The sequence below is a fragment of the Malus domestica genome, chromosome 13 (assembly GCF_042453785.1).
Source record: "Malus domestica chromosome 13, GDT2T_hap1".
NCBI classification, from domain to species: domain Eukaryota; kingdom Viridiplantae; phylum Streptophyta; class Magnoliopsida; order Rosales; family Rosaceae; genus Malus; species Malus domestica.
The window spans coordinates 10,983,249-11,000,674 of record NC_091673.1 but is presented as its reverse complement, the minus strand read 5'-3'; the positions used below and the strand labels follow the sequence as shown (position 1 = coordinate 11,000,674).

General features: G+C 38.8%; 2 protein-coding genes across 6 annotated transcripts; both read right to left on the bottom strand.

The window, feature by feature from the left end:
- Positions 1 to 1,593: 1,593 nt before the first annotated feature.
- Positions 1,594 to 6,014, bottom strand: LOC103452649 (YTH domain-containing protein ECT4-like). 4 transcript variants are annotated; one of them, XM_008392175.4, is made up of 8 exons: positions 5,726 to 6,014; positions 4,929 to 4,992; positions 4,673 to 4,814; positions 4,505 to 4,578; positions 3,960 to 4,412; positions 3,240 to 3,779; positions 2,881 to 3,093; positions 1,594 to 2,489 (listed from the first exon to the last, which is right to left on the bottom strand). In XM_008392175.4, exons 2-8 carry the CDS (start codon positions 4,974 to 4,976, stop codon positions 1,860 to 1,862), a joined length of 2,100 nt encoding a protein of 699 aa, XP_008390397.2. In that variant the 5' UTR covers positions 4,977 to 4,992; positions 5,726 to 6,014; the 3' UTR covers positions 1,594 to 1,859. The 4 variants fall into 4 exon arrangements, with proteins under 4 accessions (XP_008390397.2, XP_008390398.2, XP_008390399.2 ...); XM_008392176.4 differs by having other exon boundaries at positions 5,550 to 5,759; XM_008392177.4 differs by having other exon boundaries at positions 5,661 to 5,728.
- Positions 6,015 to 9,693: 3,679 nt separating this feature from the next.
- LOC103452648 (DEAD-box ATP-dependent RNA helicase 40-like) lies at positions 9,694 to 15,936 on the bottom strand. Of its 2 annotated transcripts, none has more exons than XM_070810476.1 (8): positions 15,736 to 15,936; positions 14,110 to 15,238; positions 13,766 to 13,990; positions 13,479 to 13,547; positions 12,711 to 12,980; positions 12,258 to 12,608; positions 11,495 to 11,772; positions 9,694 to 11,333 (listed from the first exon to the last, which is right to left on the bottom strand). In XM_070810476.1, the coding sequence occupies exons 2-8, from the start codon at positions 15,223 to 15,225 to the stop codon at positions 10,229 to 10,231; spliced, it is 3,414 nt and encodes a 1,137-aa protein (XP_070666577.1). In that variant the 5' UTR covers positions 15,226 to 15,238; positions 15,736 to 15,936; the 3' UTR covers positions 9,694 to 10,228. The 2 variants fall into 2 exon arrangements, with proteins under 2 accessions (XP_070666577.1, XP_070666578.1); XM_070810477.1 differs by having other exon boundaries at positions 14,110 to 15,389; positions 15,736 to 15,889.
- Between the last annotated feature and the right edge of the window lie 1,490 nt (positions 15,937 to 17,426).

Below are 17,426 nucleotides of genomic sequence, written 5' to 3'. Positions count from 1 at the left end.
GTCAAGAAAGGGTGGTGTTATTTCCACCTTAAATTTTTTTTTTTTTCCTTTTCCACTTGCAAAATTTTTTTGACATGACTAAATTTAAAGGAAAACTAACAAAAAATTAAAAAAAAAAAACTTTAGTTTTAATGAAAAATGACAAATAAAGATCTAATAAATAATACCAGAAAAAGGTAAAAAGGTAAAAATGTGATTTTTTGTTAAAAGTGAACAGTACCGGGAGTGTTTCGTTAAAACTTTCTAAATTTAATGAAGGTTGATTGAGACCATCAATTTCACCATGTAAAATAATTGCATAATGCATTACTAAACTAACTTAAAATAATTCGGGCTCTTCGAGGGACTAATTTATTCTCGACTCTTGCTCAACGCTCTTAAAACGTCAATTTAGAAAGAAATTAACAATTAATAAAAATTAGTCACCCAACACTTTTTAACTCCTAGTCTCTCACATCATTGGGACAATTTTTTTTTTTTAAGACAATTAGATTTAAGGAATAATGGCATTTTGAGAGGCTAAATAAAGCTTCTAGCCCCTAATCCTTGCCCTTTCCACTAGACTTGTTCTAACAGATGGAGAAGTCATGAAGAAAACTTGTTGTTCAATCCTACCATCTTTTATGGACATTAGGAACTAGATGAGGGGTAGTGTTATCCACACTCATTTATACTTTGCATACATCCTTCTCAATTTTCAATCGTCGAATCAAATGAATTGAAAATGAATGGACAAAAAGAACAAGAGTGCATGAGATATAAAAATGAGTGTATGAATAACACTATCTTTAGATAAAATGTGGGAGATCATGAGCGCAAATTATCCAAAAAACTTTTACAAAAATTACACTGCATTTAGACAAGAAAATTTTTTATTACTAAAGAATTCTAAAATAACAAAAAAAAACTGAAAAGACGGAATTTTATTCTCTAGAATTAAAAAAAGAATTTGTTCAGTTAACATAAAAAAATAATAGATTTAAGTAAAAAATTTAGTAGTGGTGGTGGAGACAGCGGTGATGATAGTGAGTGGTGATGGAGACGGATAATGGTGGATGGTGCTGGCGGGGGTGAGCGAGTTTCAATTTTCGACACTACAATACTAATAGGCCTGCCTGTTGAACCAGTTTGGACTGGTCTCAAGGTTACAAGAAAAACTAGAAAGCGAAGCCATCAATTGCATGAGAAATATCAAAGTTTGGTATCAATCTAAATGCCAGAAATAAACAATCTGCGGGAAAAGAAAAACGGAAATAAGAGGTGTAAATACAATATTACATTCTAACAAAAGCATTTATTATTGGAAGTTTTAACAAAAAAATCCGCAATACTATTCACTTTTAACGAAAAACCACGTTTATACACTAAAATGTCAAACTTAGTACTATTCACTTTACCCTTTATTTTGTCCTTATTGATAAAACTTAAAGTTTTCAAGTCTTTTTCATTAGTTGTCCTATTAGTTGTCCTTTTATTCAATTCAAATGTGAAAAATAAACAGTGCAAGGGGAAGAGAAGAGGTGCACAAAACCAATCATACAAAAAAGGAACCAAACCGAACAAAGCACAACTTTCTCTCAAAGACTTGGGAGATAATGTTAATTGCTATCTTGATTTCTTGAATTATATCAAACTGTATTTTCCACCTGATTTGAGCAACAAACCCCCGAATAAATCCAGGATGTAACTAAAAGGTATGGACCAACATCACTAAATCAGAGGGGGTTAAAAACAACAAAAAGAGACAACATCAGAGTGAGTATTGCATTTTACCATTTGCCGCGAGTATCATAAACCCGGGATTTGATGAACCCAGCAAAAATACAGTCGATAAAAGGAAACTGTGACCGACTTCCGAATCATTTCTCTTGAGGATGAGCTGCATTTTTTATGATAGACCCGCCCTTCTCTAGCTGTAACGCTCTAGGATCCAGAGGGATTGTTCCAACTGTTAAATTACCCAAGGATTCAGAATACCCGTTAACTCTTACGGGCATTGAACCTACAGTGACAACATCAACCTTTCGGGTGTTAGTAACAGCGGCAGCTGAAGATTTTGATCCTGCCTGCTTTGGAGTAATAGTGAGGGAATCAATTTTTAAGGTAGACACGACATCATCTTTTGCTTCAATTGCCTTGCGCTCAGCATCTTCATTCTTGATACTCGCGTTGATAACACTTGAGTTAGAGGAAACCTGCTCAGGAGTAGAGACCAAAGTCTTTTTCGCGTTGTTCACATCGTCATTAAGTTTGGTGACTTTTTCTTCCTTAATACGAGGCAGCTCACCCACAGAGTTGTGCAGCTTGCGGGGAGGACCCAGCCCAGGTACTAAAAATGGACTTTCAAAGCTTCTAAGAAGTAACCTGCCTCTCTCTTCCTGCATGATTTTCTGACGGTCCTCATAGTACATAAAGTCATCAAGTAAAGATGTCTTCAATGTGTGATTCTTGAATATTTTCAGCATCTCCAAGCCTTTCTTATGCATAATCTGCACAGTATAAAAAAAATAATTAACCACCACCCAATGAAATCATACCCCACGGAGAGACGGTGACAATACAAATCCACTTTTCACTGATGAGGAGGAACCCACTGCTAAATTCAGGACACATGTTCATAGCACATACTCTTAAACCCTAGATTTCAATTAAAGGCTATGAGCCTACTTGTGGTTAGATGCACACAACCATTTAACCATTCTGCCCAGTCTGGCAGTGTGGATTCCAATCCTCCAAGTCGCATTTCTCAGCAACACTAACCACTATACATGATTAAACCACAAGCTAGGTACAAAACACCATATTGTGAAAGATGCCCAACAAATCACCCACAATGGAAGATTCGGTTAAGATAATACAGGGAAAAAAAACCTAGATTACCTCTTGCGTATCCCTGCTATTAGTCACTGGCTTGTTTTCATTGTTCTCCAATACAATGTGCCTGAAACTGGTATTTGGAACATCCTTAATGATGTGCCACTTAACAGGGAAGCTCCCACTCCATTTATCTTGCTGCCAAAAGTCCATATCCTTGTGAAAGTCAACCGGGCCATCCATCTCCGCTACGCCACAGAATTGACCACTTGCATTAACCTGTGCAAGGACAATTCAATATCAGCATAACCTGATGAATCACTAAAAACCTTGTTTCTAATGGTTTATAAATGAGATAATCGATTAAGGTGAACAATTATATATGTTTTCAACAAAAAATAGTCAACAGGTACAACAGAACTCACGGAAAAGAAAAGGAAGATAGGACAGGCTCTATGTTTTCCTGCAGCTATTCTTTGAGCATCTTCATATGCACTATTTAGTTTCTTGTTGCCATGGGGTGTGGATGACCAGACATTGTATTTGACGCTTTTGTGAACATCATCCTCGCTGTATGATTTTATTACAAAAAACTTTGCATCCGCGTAGTCAACGGGCAGATCATCCTTGTTATATTTATCAGTACGGATAATGATGTTTCCTTGTGCATCACAATCTCCTGCATTGGTCGTATAGGCTTTCACGGCTAGTTGATTTTTTAACCTGTTGATTCTAGGACCACAATTCTGCTCACCCAATGCCTCCAGGCCACCATGTACGTCATTCAAGGCCCTACCAACATGAAATTTTGGTCGAAACTTACCCGCAGCACCCCTTCCTTGAGCACTAGATCCAAAGTTAGATAAGCCATTAGTGACGGGGATTTCCACATTCAAATGATTAGGCAATACTTTCCCATTTGGAAGGTTATCCACAGACGAAACTGACCCAGATGCACTTCTAACCTGAGAAAGCATTAGGGGAAAACTCAGAAAGGATTCTGTTTTAATGGTCCTCAAAAGAACCAGATATCAAGACAGTAACAATTTTATAGGTGAACAAAGATGATCATATCAGAAACTTTATTGGTAGAATTAAACACCCAACAAGTTAAAGACCATAAACCTGGACAGAAAAAGTAATACCTGATTAACATGTGACGAGGCTGGGGTTGGAAAACGACCAGAAGAAACACCTCCATGTGTCACAGCATGCTTGCTTGATCCATTACCTCTTTGACCTTCTGATACCTTTGTCACGGGATTCATCTGATTTAAAGAGGACTTCGAGGAGTTAGGGTATCCTCCAGAAGCTGAATTTAAGTTATATTTGACCCCTCTTCCATCGGGTCTATTAACTGATGCTCCATTATCAAACAAGGAGTCAGGTGAACTGTTGGGAATGGCATCTTGTTGAACAACAAAAGGGATGTAGGAAGGTGAAGAGACAGAGTTCTGATAAGGGGGGATGGTATACTGTTGGCCATCAGCGCCTATCATAGCACCAGGTATGTAAGGATTGTATGGGTTGTATGGAGACTGTGCATATCCATAGCTAGGTGTATAATATACAAAAGGCAAACTTTCATTCTGTGCACCCTGTTAAATAGGACGAATTATGAGAATCATCACTAATAATCACTAAAGTACCAAAAGTATGTGCGTGTGTAAGAGAGAGATAAATCACTAACCGTGTACTGGATATCTGGACCATCAACGCCAAAAATCCTACGGTGGTCCTCAAATTCACCGGGTGATTCAAATCCTGTCCACATTTATTCAAGTTTCAACACAAAGTACAAATGAGATAAGTGAGCCGCCAAATTGATCTACCAAAAGAGAAGGGACAATAAATTTACCTGTACAGTAATACCCATAGCTTGTGGCAGCGGGATAATACATGCCCTGGTCAACAACAAACTCAGGAGCTCCTTCGTTGTACGTACCTTCAACTTGTTCAAAGGAACTTGGAAAATGCAGGTTTTGTTCCATGTTTTGAATCTAAAAGCCAAAGACAACAACACTCAACAACTCAGCAGGAAATTACAAACAGAATTCACCACTGGACAAACTATCACTGCTCAATCAAATGTCGAAAGATTTGTAAGAACATACCATATACACCTCATCATTCGCATGTTCGGGAACATTATACATTTCCATTCCAGTACTGCCACCCCTATACAATACAATGATACAGAACGTCATTCAGTAGAGTCAGGAAAGTAAAATGCAGAACCATCCTCAAACAAGTAAAACATCTCTAGAAAACAATAAGGCACCCGTCTGTACACAAGATTTGTTCCCGTTATCACTAGCCCGGGACGAATCAAACATGTTCTAAACAATTAAAGAATACCCAAACACCAGAACAGAAGAATTGGCTTCTTCACCACCATCAATCACATAATCATAAGCAGAAATCGACCCGATACTTAACCGAGCATTCCACCATTCTACAAGGAACTCAAACCCAATTTACGGAGTAACTGAACTTATCTTAATTTTTTGCACCGAGGTATGAATTTTCAGCTACTACAAAGCAATCATGTCAAATAATAACATGTCCTAAGCAATACCGAATAAAATTAGATCCGATTAATCCTAAAAACAAACACGAAACCCTAATAACGCGAAAATTCAACTTCCAACACCCAAAAATTCAATGATTCCAACAAAAATATCAGGAACAGTTTTTCGAAGAAAACGAAAATTATATTCCTACTCTCAGACTACCTTCTAAAGCTAAAAAAATTCGAACACAGAGCCTGTGAACACAAGGAAAAATAGAAGAGAGGGACGAAACTGCAAGGAAATTTTTATTTGAGCTCGGAGAAAAGACAGTACCTTAATTTCTAAGCAAGGACGTAAAAGAAAAAGAAGAGAAAAGCTTGAGGAGTGAGGGGAATTACCAATAAATAAGCTGAATCAATCCATGGTTGACCTAGAAAGTTCTAGAGGCGGGAATCGAATAATTTGCAGAGAGTAGAGGGGCTTTTCTGCAACATTACGTAATATATATATATATATATATATATTATATATACTTTTGAGGGCGAAGCAGACGGGTTAAGAAACCCTAACCATGAGGGAGAAGCAAGGGAGAGGAGAGGGGGGCTTGGGCCAGATGGCGGTTTTGGTGTGTGAATCTCTGTAATATAGAGAGAGCAAAAGAGATATTCCCGCAATACGCATCGTTTCGAGTGGGAAACTTTTCAGTTTCTTTTTTTTTCTTTTTTTTGTTTTCAGTTTCGCAGCTTTGTTAAATGTCGAGATTGCCCCCCTAAGCGGCGGAAAACTCGAAGACCGCCAGGGGGTAATGCGTAGCGGGAAAGTGGTGAATTTTGTCTGGTCCGCTAAAAGCTTGAAACGACGTCGTGGTGAGAAGAGCGGTCGTACGCTCACTGCCTGTGGTTTGTTGAACAAAGGAGTAGAATTCTCACCATTTTTCTTTCCATCTTCTTCCATCCCTTCATTTCTTATTTTCTTATTTTATTTTTCTCTTGTCATAAAAAATTAATATAAAATATTAACGTAACTTAATCATAACCGTTTAAATAGAAAAAAAAATGAAAGAAGAAACAAAAAAAATGGTAGATAATCCTACTCCCTCAAAAGAAGTTCAATCAGGTTTTCCCAGATGTGCCGACACATCTACCGCTAACTAGTGGCGGCTGCAATTTTCTTTTAATTCTTTTTCTTTTCTTTTTTTTTTTGAAAAAAGCCAAGAAACTTCCTACTTTATAGTTACCAGTAAACATCTTGTGAATTTGAAATTTGAGAGGGGGTGCTTGAATTTCTATGGTCCAAATTATTGTTTAACGCATTAATTTTATGACAATAAAATTAAAAAAATTAAGTTTATAATTACGTGTCATTCAACAATGTAGGTCACATAGAGACCACACTCATTTTTAGTGCAGAAGATTTGATCTCCCAGAATAAGGATAGGCTATTGTGGTGATACCAATGTAGTGCTGCAAAAAACCCTCTAATGTTTGAATTTTTTTCTCCCGAACAAACATTATTATCTACATTAAGGGGTGGGAGAGTGGGTTAAGTATCACAATAGGCTAGCGATAATATGGTTATAGTCGCCCTTAGCAAGAATCGAATTTAAAACCTCTCACTTATAAGTGAAGATGAATCACACTAAACAATAGTACTAAATGTAAATGGCTTAATGATATGGTGAATGAAGCTCTTTTTATAGTAGATGAGAGTCTTCTAGTCTAACTTGGATTTGGGATATGTAAAATAATTCCCAAATTAACGATTCACGTCTTTTTATAGTAGATTAGAGTTTTAGTCACATCCCGACTCAGGGTTCATTACATCCCGGGCGAGAATCGAATTTAAAACCGCTCACTTATAAATGAAGATGAATCACACTAGACCATAGTACTAAATGTAGATGGCTTTATGATATGGTGAATGAAGCTCTTTTTATAGTAGATGAGAGTCTTCTAGTCCAACTTGGATTAGTCCAACTTGGATTTGGGATATGTAAAATAATTCTCAAATTAACGATTCACCTCTTTTTATAGTAGATGAGAGTTTTTGTCACACTCACATCCCGATCTGGGGTTCACCACATTCCTGGCGAGACTCTGTCGTAGCACGATATTGTCCGCTTTGGACCCCGACCACGCTCTCACGGTTTTGTTTCTGGGAACTCACTTGAGCAGCACTTCCCAGTGGATTACCTATCTTAGGAATACTCTTGCCCAAACTCGCTTAACTTCGAAGTTCCTATGGAACCCGAAATCAATGAGTTCCCAAAATGTCTCGTGCTATATGAAGGTGGGCATGTACATATAAGACACATCACCAAATTTCCGTTGATCGATGTAAGATGTTATAGTTTTCTAGTCCAACCTGGATTGGGATATGTAAAATAATTCTCATATTAACGACTAAAATCAAATCAAATGTCAATGTAACGCAAAATTTAACGAGAAAGACATTGTTCGTTAAGGAGAAGGGTATTGATTTTAATTGCTTCTTGCCACTACAGTTAAACACTATCCGGAACAAGTTTATTATTCGATTCCTGCCAAAATATTTTTATCGTCGTTGACCTTATCTTGACTTATATGTTGGGTAGAAAAACTTACCTTTATTAGTTGAGAATTGAAAAGAAGATTTCTCCCATTATTCTTGGTGTGCTTTTTTCGCATGGAATATATTTCTCTTTAAAACATTGCTTCATAAAATTTAGTTTTTATACAACAATAGATGAAATTTCATAAATTTTAGTTTAGTTACATAATAAGTTAACCACAATAATTATGTATTAAACTCACAATCTATTTGAGTTGAATTTCAGACTTCCGACCACGTCTACAAATGAAAATGAATGTCAGTAGATTAGTAGGTTATATGGTTCTAGAGTCGTGGATATGAAACTGGCACGGAGCTTCCTTTGGTAGGTGAAGGGTGTTGGTTCCTCCTGCATGAGTACGTAACTTACGTGTTATATATTTATTTAATAAGATATCTTTGTCTCGGTGTGCTATTTTAATTTACGTATTTACAAAAATTAAAACAAAATATTATTGAATAAGGAATTAAACAAGGAAAAAATCTTTACATTTGATTTATGAAGGTTATTTTAGAAAGATAGACTATAAAAAATATAGGAAATATGTTTCTTGTCACCTTAATCATAGTAGCTAGGGTGCCCTTCTAAATTTATAATCGATGATAGTAGCTTATATGGAACAAGTTTGTCGTTTCTATAGTGTCCCGATCTAACAAGACATTGTTATGTGGAAGAAAACTTGCACATAGCAATATATTATTAGATTGAGAAGCCATGTGACGGTAAAATCTATTTCATGGAATTCTTCTTCTAACTGAGACTTAATAACAATAACCACTTTGATGCTATGCTCAATTATAAGCTCATGACGTTCATAAATTAGTGTGACAAAAAGATAAACGCAAAATATTATATACTTAGCATAATATTTAAGACTTGGAGACCAAGTGATTGCAAAATAAAGTGAGAATGTTTTGCTTTATGACTTAATATTCTTGGTAATACTTTAGAATTTGGAAATCTCAAAAACTATATGCTTACTTGCATGTGGATGGATGTCTTTACACAAAATTATTCTTATGTATGCGATAGGCCAATATGTTCTTTGCTCAAACCTTTTTAGGGCAATTAGGGGCCTTTATTCACCTGGGGTCTCCCACTTGTATGCTTAACATGGTGACAAGTTTTGTCATCAGGTAGAAATCTATAAGGGAGAAACGCTTTATTCTCTCGTCGCCTGTTCACCACATGACAATTGCTTATTGAACAGGCAGTACACTATGAGAAAATCTCTTCAAAAATATACCCCTAGATCTCCGGCTTGGCTCCCAAAGGTGATCCACCGGCCCTTGCCGGAACCTATAAAGGGGTGAACTAGACAACCTATCGCTAAAGTGTTTTGCCAGCATAAAAATGGAGGACAAGGTGAGGAAAGAATGACACCCAAGTACCAAACCAAAATCTGAAAGCTCACCAGCATTAGGGTATGAACTACGACCGACCTGACCACATATATGTGCAAATTTCAAATCGTTGAACCAGCAAAAAAGAAGGGAGTTTTAATGAAAAACCCGTGGTACTGTTCACTTTAACGAAAAACCACATTTTTATACTAAAAAGTCAAATCTGATACTATTCACTTTACCCGTTATTTTATCCTTATCGTTAAAACTCAAAGTTTTCAAGCCATTTTAATTAATTTTCCTAAAAAAAGTAACTGCTTCACATTCACAGTTAGTAGTACCTAAATCACATTACATCTAACCACAAATTCCTGAACACAGTGCTTTGTGTGTGTGTGTGAGAGAGAGAGAGAGAGAGAGAGAGAGAGAGAAGTTAAACATAGAAAAGTTACTTGAAAAAATAGGTTAATTCATGACATATCTAGTAAAAATAAGCACCTAAACTCCGTGTGGGAAAGGTGTAATACATGTCTTTCCCAATTTCTCACACTAGACACCAATATTCCGACAAGCTAACGTCCTCTGCAATACTCGAATTCAACTGTTGAATGATCAAAATAGTCGACGGTGCTTGAAAAGAGTGCTCTAGAGCTACCCTAACACATCCGTCGTCCAGAACTACCTCCAATTACCTGAAATGACCTTCCAACACCGGCTGAAGAAGTTGGGCAGGTCAGCATGTCTTAATCCCACTGTATATGTATCATCCAATTCATTCCAAGATGCCCAGCCCCAACTTACTGCATACAAGTATTTTCACACCAAAAAGCAAGCTTCGCAGATCGGGATAAGCAAGACACTTAACGAACCAAAACCAACATCAATGCACCACATAAGGACTGGAAAAAAGTGATCTGTGTCTGGATGGTGAGAAGGGTCTCCCCCTCCACCCAAGGACAGGTTTCAGGTTAAGTCGCTGGATGATGAGAAGGGTCTCCTCCAACACCCTTTGTATGCACTGGCTCAGTTTCCTCAACCACTGGCAGTTCGCCCATGGGCTTGGTGTCTGGGGACTTAGGAACCATCTCTGGTACAGGTGGAGCCCCAGATTCAGGAACAGGATCCTTCACATCAAATTTCGAAACACGTGGCGGCCTCTCATATCTTTCATAACTGGGGCTCCGACTACGACTTCGGCTACGACTGTAGCTGCGACTACGGCCACGGGACCAGCTCCGACTACGACTCCGACTCCTGGTCCAGCTCCGACTCCTCCTACTCCGGCTGCGGCTGCGGCTTCGACTCCGGCTTCTGCTTCTGTTGATATCCCATGTTCGAACTCTGTCAGGGCTACGGCTATAGCTTCTGCCTCTGCTCCTGTCAGGAAAATCAACTCTATTATCAAATCGTCCCCGTCCACGTCCCCCACGCCCATCCATACTGTTGTACCGATCTTGTGGGCCACTGCCATTTCTACCCCAACCAACATTACCACCACCAGGACCACCAAATCCTCGGCCCCTGTTCCCAGGCCCAGAAAAGAAATCGCCTCTCCCACCACGGCCGCCAACAGCACCATCCCTAGAGCCACCACGACCGCCAAAGCCATCTCGCATGCCGCCACGACCACCAAAACCACCATCCCTCATGCCACCACCCCCATCCCTTGTACCGCCGCGACCTCCAAAACCCCCATCCCTTGTACCGCCGCGACCTCCAAAACCCCCATCCCTTGTACCGCCGCGACCACCAAAACCCCCATCCCTCATTCCATCACGGCCGCCAGAATCCCAGCGGCCAGTACCACCATTAACAGGCCCACCAGAATCAAAACGGTTCATCGGATTCCTATCCTTGCCAAAACCAGCCCCACCACGTAGAGCAATCTCTCGCACCTCTGGAGGCACTTGCTGGTTAGCTCCCTCCAGAACTTTAATCAAATCAGCTGCATATTTCCAGTCTTGCTCGGAGAAAAAGGTGTAGGACATCCCAGTTGCGCCAGCCCTCCCAGTTCTTCCAATTCGGTGAACATAGTCTTCAACACCAGTAGGGAAATCATAGTTTACCACCACCCTGTAACATGAGAAACTCCATAAGTATAATGTCTTTGAAACAATGTTGAGGTCTAATTCTAAGCTCAATCATGATCTTTGTCCCAATGCATCGTTATTTTTTCCATTAATAAACTGAACATGTTAAATTGGAAATAAAGAAGTGCGTTGAAATGAGTTAACCTTATATCTTTGATGTCAAGCCCACGAGCAGCAACGTCAGTGGCAACTAATACTGGGGATTTTCCACTCCGGAACTGATTTAAAACCCAGTCTCGCTCACCTTGAGACTTGTCCCCGTGAATTGCAGCAGCCCCAAAGGTGCGTCCAATACTACGTGCAATCTGATCGCACAACCTCTTGGTGGAACAAAAGACAATGATCTTAGAACCTTGTTCTTGGGATCTTAGGATCTGCTCCAAGCGCCTTTGCTTCTCCATTTGTGGGACAACTTCAACGTACTGCATTTTCATAAACAAATCATTTTGCGAGGTGAAGCAATAAAAAGGTTCCTACTTCTTTTTGAACGTACAAAAAGGTTCCCATTTCACAAACCAAGTTAATAGTACAAACATGTTCTACCCTACGTGTGCATTTGAAAAACCCTTGGTATAAAATGCACATAAAAAAGGAGATAGACCATCACACAGACCGACTGTATATAATTATTCCGTGTGGAAGCTTATTGATGTGAGCCAGAAGTGAAGTGTACGGCAAAGCTTATGGTTCCGTGTTATAATTAGATTTAAGTTTAATATAAATTTTTTGCATAAGATTTCTTATATGTGAGTAGTGAGTAGTGATACTCATCAAAACTGAAAACATAAAGCACCTGATATAACAATTGTAGTTCTATGATCATAGCACATTAATATACTAGTTACATTATCCTAGAATATGTGCACTTGTCAAAACACAAAAAAGAATGTACTCATTCAGAAATTACCTGTGTGATAGACTTGTTTGCAGCAAGCTCGTCAACATTGCCAATATTCACTTGTACAGGATTAACAAGAAGGTCACTTGCTATTTTTCTTACTTCTTTGGGCCATGTTGCTGTGTACATAAGGGTTTGTCTGTGCGGGGGTATTTGATCCACGATTTTACGGATTTGAGGTTCAAAACCCATATCAAGCATTCGATCTGCTTCATCAAGTACAAGTAGAGAAACTTGCCGAAAATCAATTTTCTTCATTTCCAGTATGTCATTAAGACGACCAGGAGTTGCCACAACTATATCTGCTCCACGATCTAACTCTTTTAGCTGAAGGACTTTTGGAGCTCCACCATACAAGCACTGAATCATGAAGTTCAATCACAGTGAATAAAACATATAAACCAAAATGAACTGAAAAAAATGAAACAATCATATCAATAAAGTCAAGCAATGAGCACCCACCGTGCAAGATACCCTAGAAGCTCGCCCAAATTTCAAGACCTCGTCTTGTATCTGCGTTGCAAGCTCCCGTGTTGGGGCCAAAACCAAGACTGTTGGGCCATTCTGAGAATGATTACGGCGTTGTCTAAGAAGAATGAATGCAGGCATCAAATAGCCCAAAGTTTTTCCAGAACCAGTTTTCGCAATTGCAACTATATCCCTACTTTGAAGAGCAATTGGCCATGTTTGTGCCTGAATTGGTGTGGGAGATGTGAAGCCAGCAGCATGAATCTGAACCAATAACATAGGTCTAAGAGATCAGGAAAAAGTTTAAGAATGTCTCATGCAAAGATAGACTACAGATATTGTATTGATAGAAGAGTAAGATGACAAAAAAGCCCATGGGTATATGGTTGCTTACACAAGCAACTTGAGGCAACAAAAGAGGGCATAAAGACATAACAGGTGGAGCCATTAAGCAAGAAATCCCAGTCACATAAGGTGTGATTTGGATGAAGGGCCAACCACCCTTTTACAAGATAGGCTCCAACAGTTCATTTTGCAGCCAAAAATCAGAATAGTTGTTGCATGTGTAAGTGTGCCAATAGCAGTGCAGCGTACGACATATGCTCCTCCACCGGAGCAGATATCGCACCTGCGACAAGTGAGAACTGATGAGTTTAAAAGTAGAAAACACATACTAATACAAAAATGGAATGGCATGGATCTCATAATGGATATTTATAAAATATCAGAGAACGAACAAATCCAGGGGGGAACATAACTTACCTCTCTCAATATCTCTGGAGGAAAACCAGTGTCTTCAAATGTCATGAACGGTGCAGGAACATTGTCACCCTATGCAATTAAATGCAAAAAATTGAGGTCATAAAGAATACACATTAGTTTAACACGCTATTGTGTCCACAACAACTATAAACAATAGAGCACCATCTCTTATCAAAACCAACATCATTTTGTATCCACTCCTAAAACCATTTTCAGTGCTGTTCAAATAAATTTACAAGCATTCCCACATTCCCACAAATACATCCCAAGCAAACAGAAATACAGACCGATGCAGTAACTTCATGTTGTTGCCGATAAACTTCAACAGGTGAAAGACTAGTAACACTTGTAGGTCCGGCATAAGGGGGCTTCACCAAAGAGTTATTTGGGAAAGGTTGACCACCTGTTGCATGACTGTACACGTTATGCATGGGACCTGGCATGGTATTCAGTGCACTGGCATGACCTGGTGTAGCATTTTGAAATGGAGGACCACCACTCATACTCATCTCCTGAAAAAAAATGGCATGACATAATGAGAAATCAGTTAACTTTCGAAGAATGCATTTAAATGTAATTAACTTACATGGAAACCTAACAGAATGTGTCAGTGATATTAATTAAGAGATACCTGCTGACTTCTTGCAATCGGAATAGATGCAAGCTTGGGTTGCTGAGGACCTGGTGGCCCTTCATTGTTACTATTGAAGTAATAGTCATTTCCACCTCTACCATGGAAATTATCTTCATGACCCATTCTTAATCCTACAGGAGGCACATTTGACTGCTGACCATGTATCATTGCCGGGTCCATTTGATTTTGGAACCTAGAACCATGTTGATGGTGAGGCAAATCAGCCCCAGGTTGCTGCAGGTGACCAAAAGAGGAAGGGTGTTGCATGTTTCCTATAGGGCCGCCAAATTGTTGGGGTGGCCCTTGATGAACAGACCTCTGTGGCATTTGTACTGGATTGGTCCCAGTAGGAAGATTCTGCACAGATGAGGCACCCGCAGGTTGAAATCGAGATGGAGAAACACCAATTTGATTTCTTTGTTGAAAATCATCTTCCTCCCTCTGAGAGAATGCAGGTTTATATTCTTGTTGATTTGACAGTGGTTGCCCTTGTGCACTATGCATAGATTGCTGTTGTGAACTTTGCTGCCCTTGCGGAGGAATGCTTTGCTGATAAGGGATATAATGCACCTGCTGATGTGCAAACTGATGCATTTGTGACCCGTGACCCTGTGGTGTGTGTTGCCCCAGTTGCTGAGGCATTTGCTGACCCAGATGCTGCATCATATGCCCATGATGTTGCATGGCCTGTCCCACTTGTGAACTCTGTTGATGTCCAGGTTGAGCCATTTGTGATCCCTGCTGTTGAGCATATGATGTCGGATTCAGCTGTTGTGCCATTATATGTCCATGAGGTTGAGAATACTGGTTTAGTTGCGACCCCTGCTGTTGTGGAGCTTGTGTTATCTGCTGCCCATCCTGAGGCATCACTCCGTTCGGTTGCATTGAATGAGCAACAGGAATTGCAGCCAGCTTTGGTGTGGTAGTAGCAGGAGGCGGGCCTGCTGGCAAGGGCGGAGGCAAAGAAGCCGGTTTTTCATACTGGGTAACGTTAGTTTCAGGATTCCAATAGTATAACAAACCCGTGCTACCATCAATCAAACCCTTCCACGGATTTGGAAGTGTAGGATCATCTGGCGCATATCGTGGACCGGCTGGCTCCACTGATGCCATGACTAATACTTATCTACAACGTATCAAACCATTCCATCAAAACATCGACATTGCAAACTCTATTGTTTCGCAAAATTGCACCAAATAATAACCGAAAAAGAAAGAGAAAAAAAAAGCTAATACAATCAATTGCAAAACAACCTCAGATCATCCCACGGTTCACTCTACATCAAATCAAAAAATAATTGTTTAGTCTTCTGAAGTTAAGATAATCTAATTTAGTGAATGTCTAAATGCCACAGAATCTATACAAAATAAAATATAATCCATAATCCAAAATCCAAAAATTCAATTTCTGTTCTTACTTTACCAACAGTTTCTCACTTCTCAGAACCCAAATTTCTTACAAAATTAAACCCCGTATCAAAATTTGAATTAACAAAATACATCCGAAACGTTCAACAACCAAGCATATTCAAACTAAGAAAAAATTTCAATACCCAAAATTAGAAAACGAGGTAAAATCAAGCATATAATTCCCACTTCGAAAAACCCTAAAAAATCACGTACCTCGTCGAATATATTGAGCGGCAGCTTCGAAAAACTTCAATTTCTTTGGTATAAAAACAATCAGAGAGCGACGCGAGAAACACAAGAGGAAATTTTCCGGGAAAATATTTGCTGTTTGCTTCTCGCCCTCGGTGGGTCGGAGGACTAATTATATGAGTCGTGTGGTGAGAGGGCAGGGAAATTCATATAGGGTTATGGGGGTAAATATCAGCTGCACCGCCAGTCCAGAATCAGCGGTGAACCTTGAAATAGACGGTTGTGATTAAGAGTGCTGTTATTTTTAGTTACACCCCTAAATTCGCTTTGATTTCACTTTGCCTCATATAATTCAAAAGTCATTACTTTATTATCTAAAATTAAAATCCGTTCCCTTTATTATATTTCCATTTATTATATTTCCGTTTTTCTGTCCAATAGCCGATAAAATTGCTAAAGTGGTTGAGTAAAAATGTGAGATCATAGGCTTAATTTTAGCTACACCCTGTGAAAGTTGATTTTGATTCCACTTTTTCACCCTTAGAACTTCATTTAAATCTCAATTTGCCCCTAAAACTAAAACTCAAAAGTCGTCACCCTAAAACTCAATTTGCCCCTAGATTTCAATGAATTTGATTACAAATCTCTATTATAAATTTCAATATAAATCTTCACTATGCGTTAATATTTAACAATAAAAAAAAATATTAAGATTACAAAAAATAAATTAAGGATTGGAATTTTTTAGGTTGCTGTGCTTGAGTTGCAGACCCACATAATGGAATCTGCTCCCATTCCACGGAATCAATTTTAGAGAAAGAGTGGGAGGAAGAGGCTGGATTGATGGTGAGGAAGAGAAGAGGGAGTTCCCACCGGCAAGATTAGATTGGTAGCGGTAGGATAAACGACGCCAAGAAGCCGTTCTTCTTTTTTCGGGTTTTGGTTCACCATTTTACCAAATATTTTTTTTTTCAAAAATGCATTCTTTAATTTACATCAGCATATTTGATGGCTTTTGAATGGAATGAGGATCCTCTTTCTTAAGATCCTCCTCAAATTATGTATGTTCATCGTACATCATGCGATCGGTTTTTATCAGATACTATTCATATTTAATTTTAAATAAAAGTATTTAAAATAATTTCTTACTGTATAATGTATAATGAACATAAACGATTTAAGGATCCGGAGAGAATCCTCATGGTTTTGAACGAATTAGATACTTTGTCTACATGGATATGCAACCTGCCTTTTAGTGGTCATCTGCAGTAGAATCTTACTTCATGACTTCAAGGCAAACTTCAAATTTCATTCTATTTCTGTTTTGCATTGTGCTCACCAATTTATCAGAGAGATTATCTGTTGATCGACTTTGACCTGACATTTTCAACCTGACCCGTTAACCCGATTCGTTAAAATTAGTATTTGGATGAGTGCTAAACAGATCGGGTGGTTAACGGGTTATTTTGGATGAACCCGTTAACACCCGTTTTTGAGGGCTTTTGTGTGATTTCAATATTCCTACTAGAAAACCCTCACTCTCTGTCGAATTCCGTAAACCTAAGACTACCAAAAAAACAAGGGTAAACTGTCGGTTTACCCCCTGAACTTTCACCTAACTTTCGATTTCCCCCCTGAACTTTTCTATTGGAAAATTAAGGACTCAAACTAATTTTTTTAGCCAATTTGCCCCCTACCGTTAGTTTTTCATATAT

Coding starts and splice junctions, on each gene's coding strand:
- LOC103452649 (XM_008392174.4), bottom strand. CDS start 5,021: ATGACGTTCTGTATCATTGTATTGTATAGGGGTGGCAGTACTGGAATG. Junction 4,413..4,504: donor GTCCAGATATCCAGTACACG/GTTAGTGATTTA, acceptor CCTATTTAACAG/GGTGCACAGAATGAAAGTTT. Junction 3,094..3,239: donor CTATCTTCCTTTTCTTTTCC/GTGAGTTCTGTT, acceptor GTCCTTGCACAG/GTTAATGCAAGTGGTCAATT.
- LOC103452648 (XM_070810476.1), bottom strand. CDS start 15,225: ATGGCATCAGTGGAGCCAGCCGGTCCACGATATGCGCCAGATGATCCT. Junction 11,773..12,257: donor CAAACAAGTCTATCACACAG/GTAATTTCTGAA, acceptor ATGAAAATGCAG/TACGTTGAAGTTGTCCCACA. Junction 11,334..11,494: donor CTTGACATCAAAGATATAAG/GTTAACTCATTT, acceptor CTCATGTTACAG/GGTGGTGGTAAACTATGATT.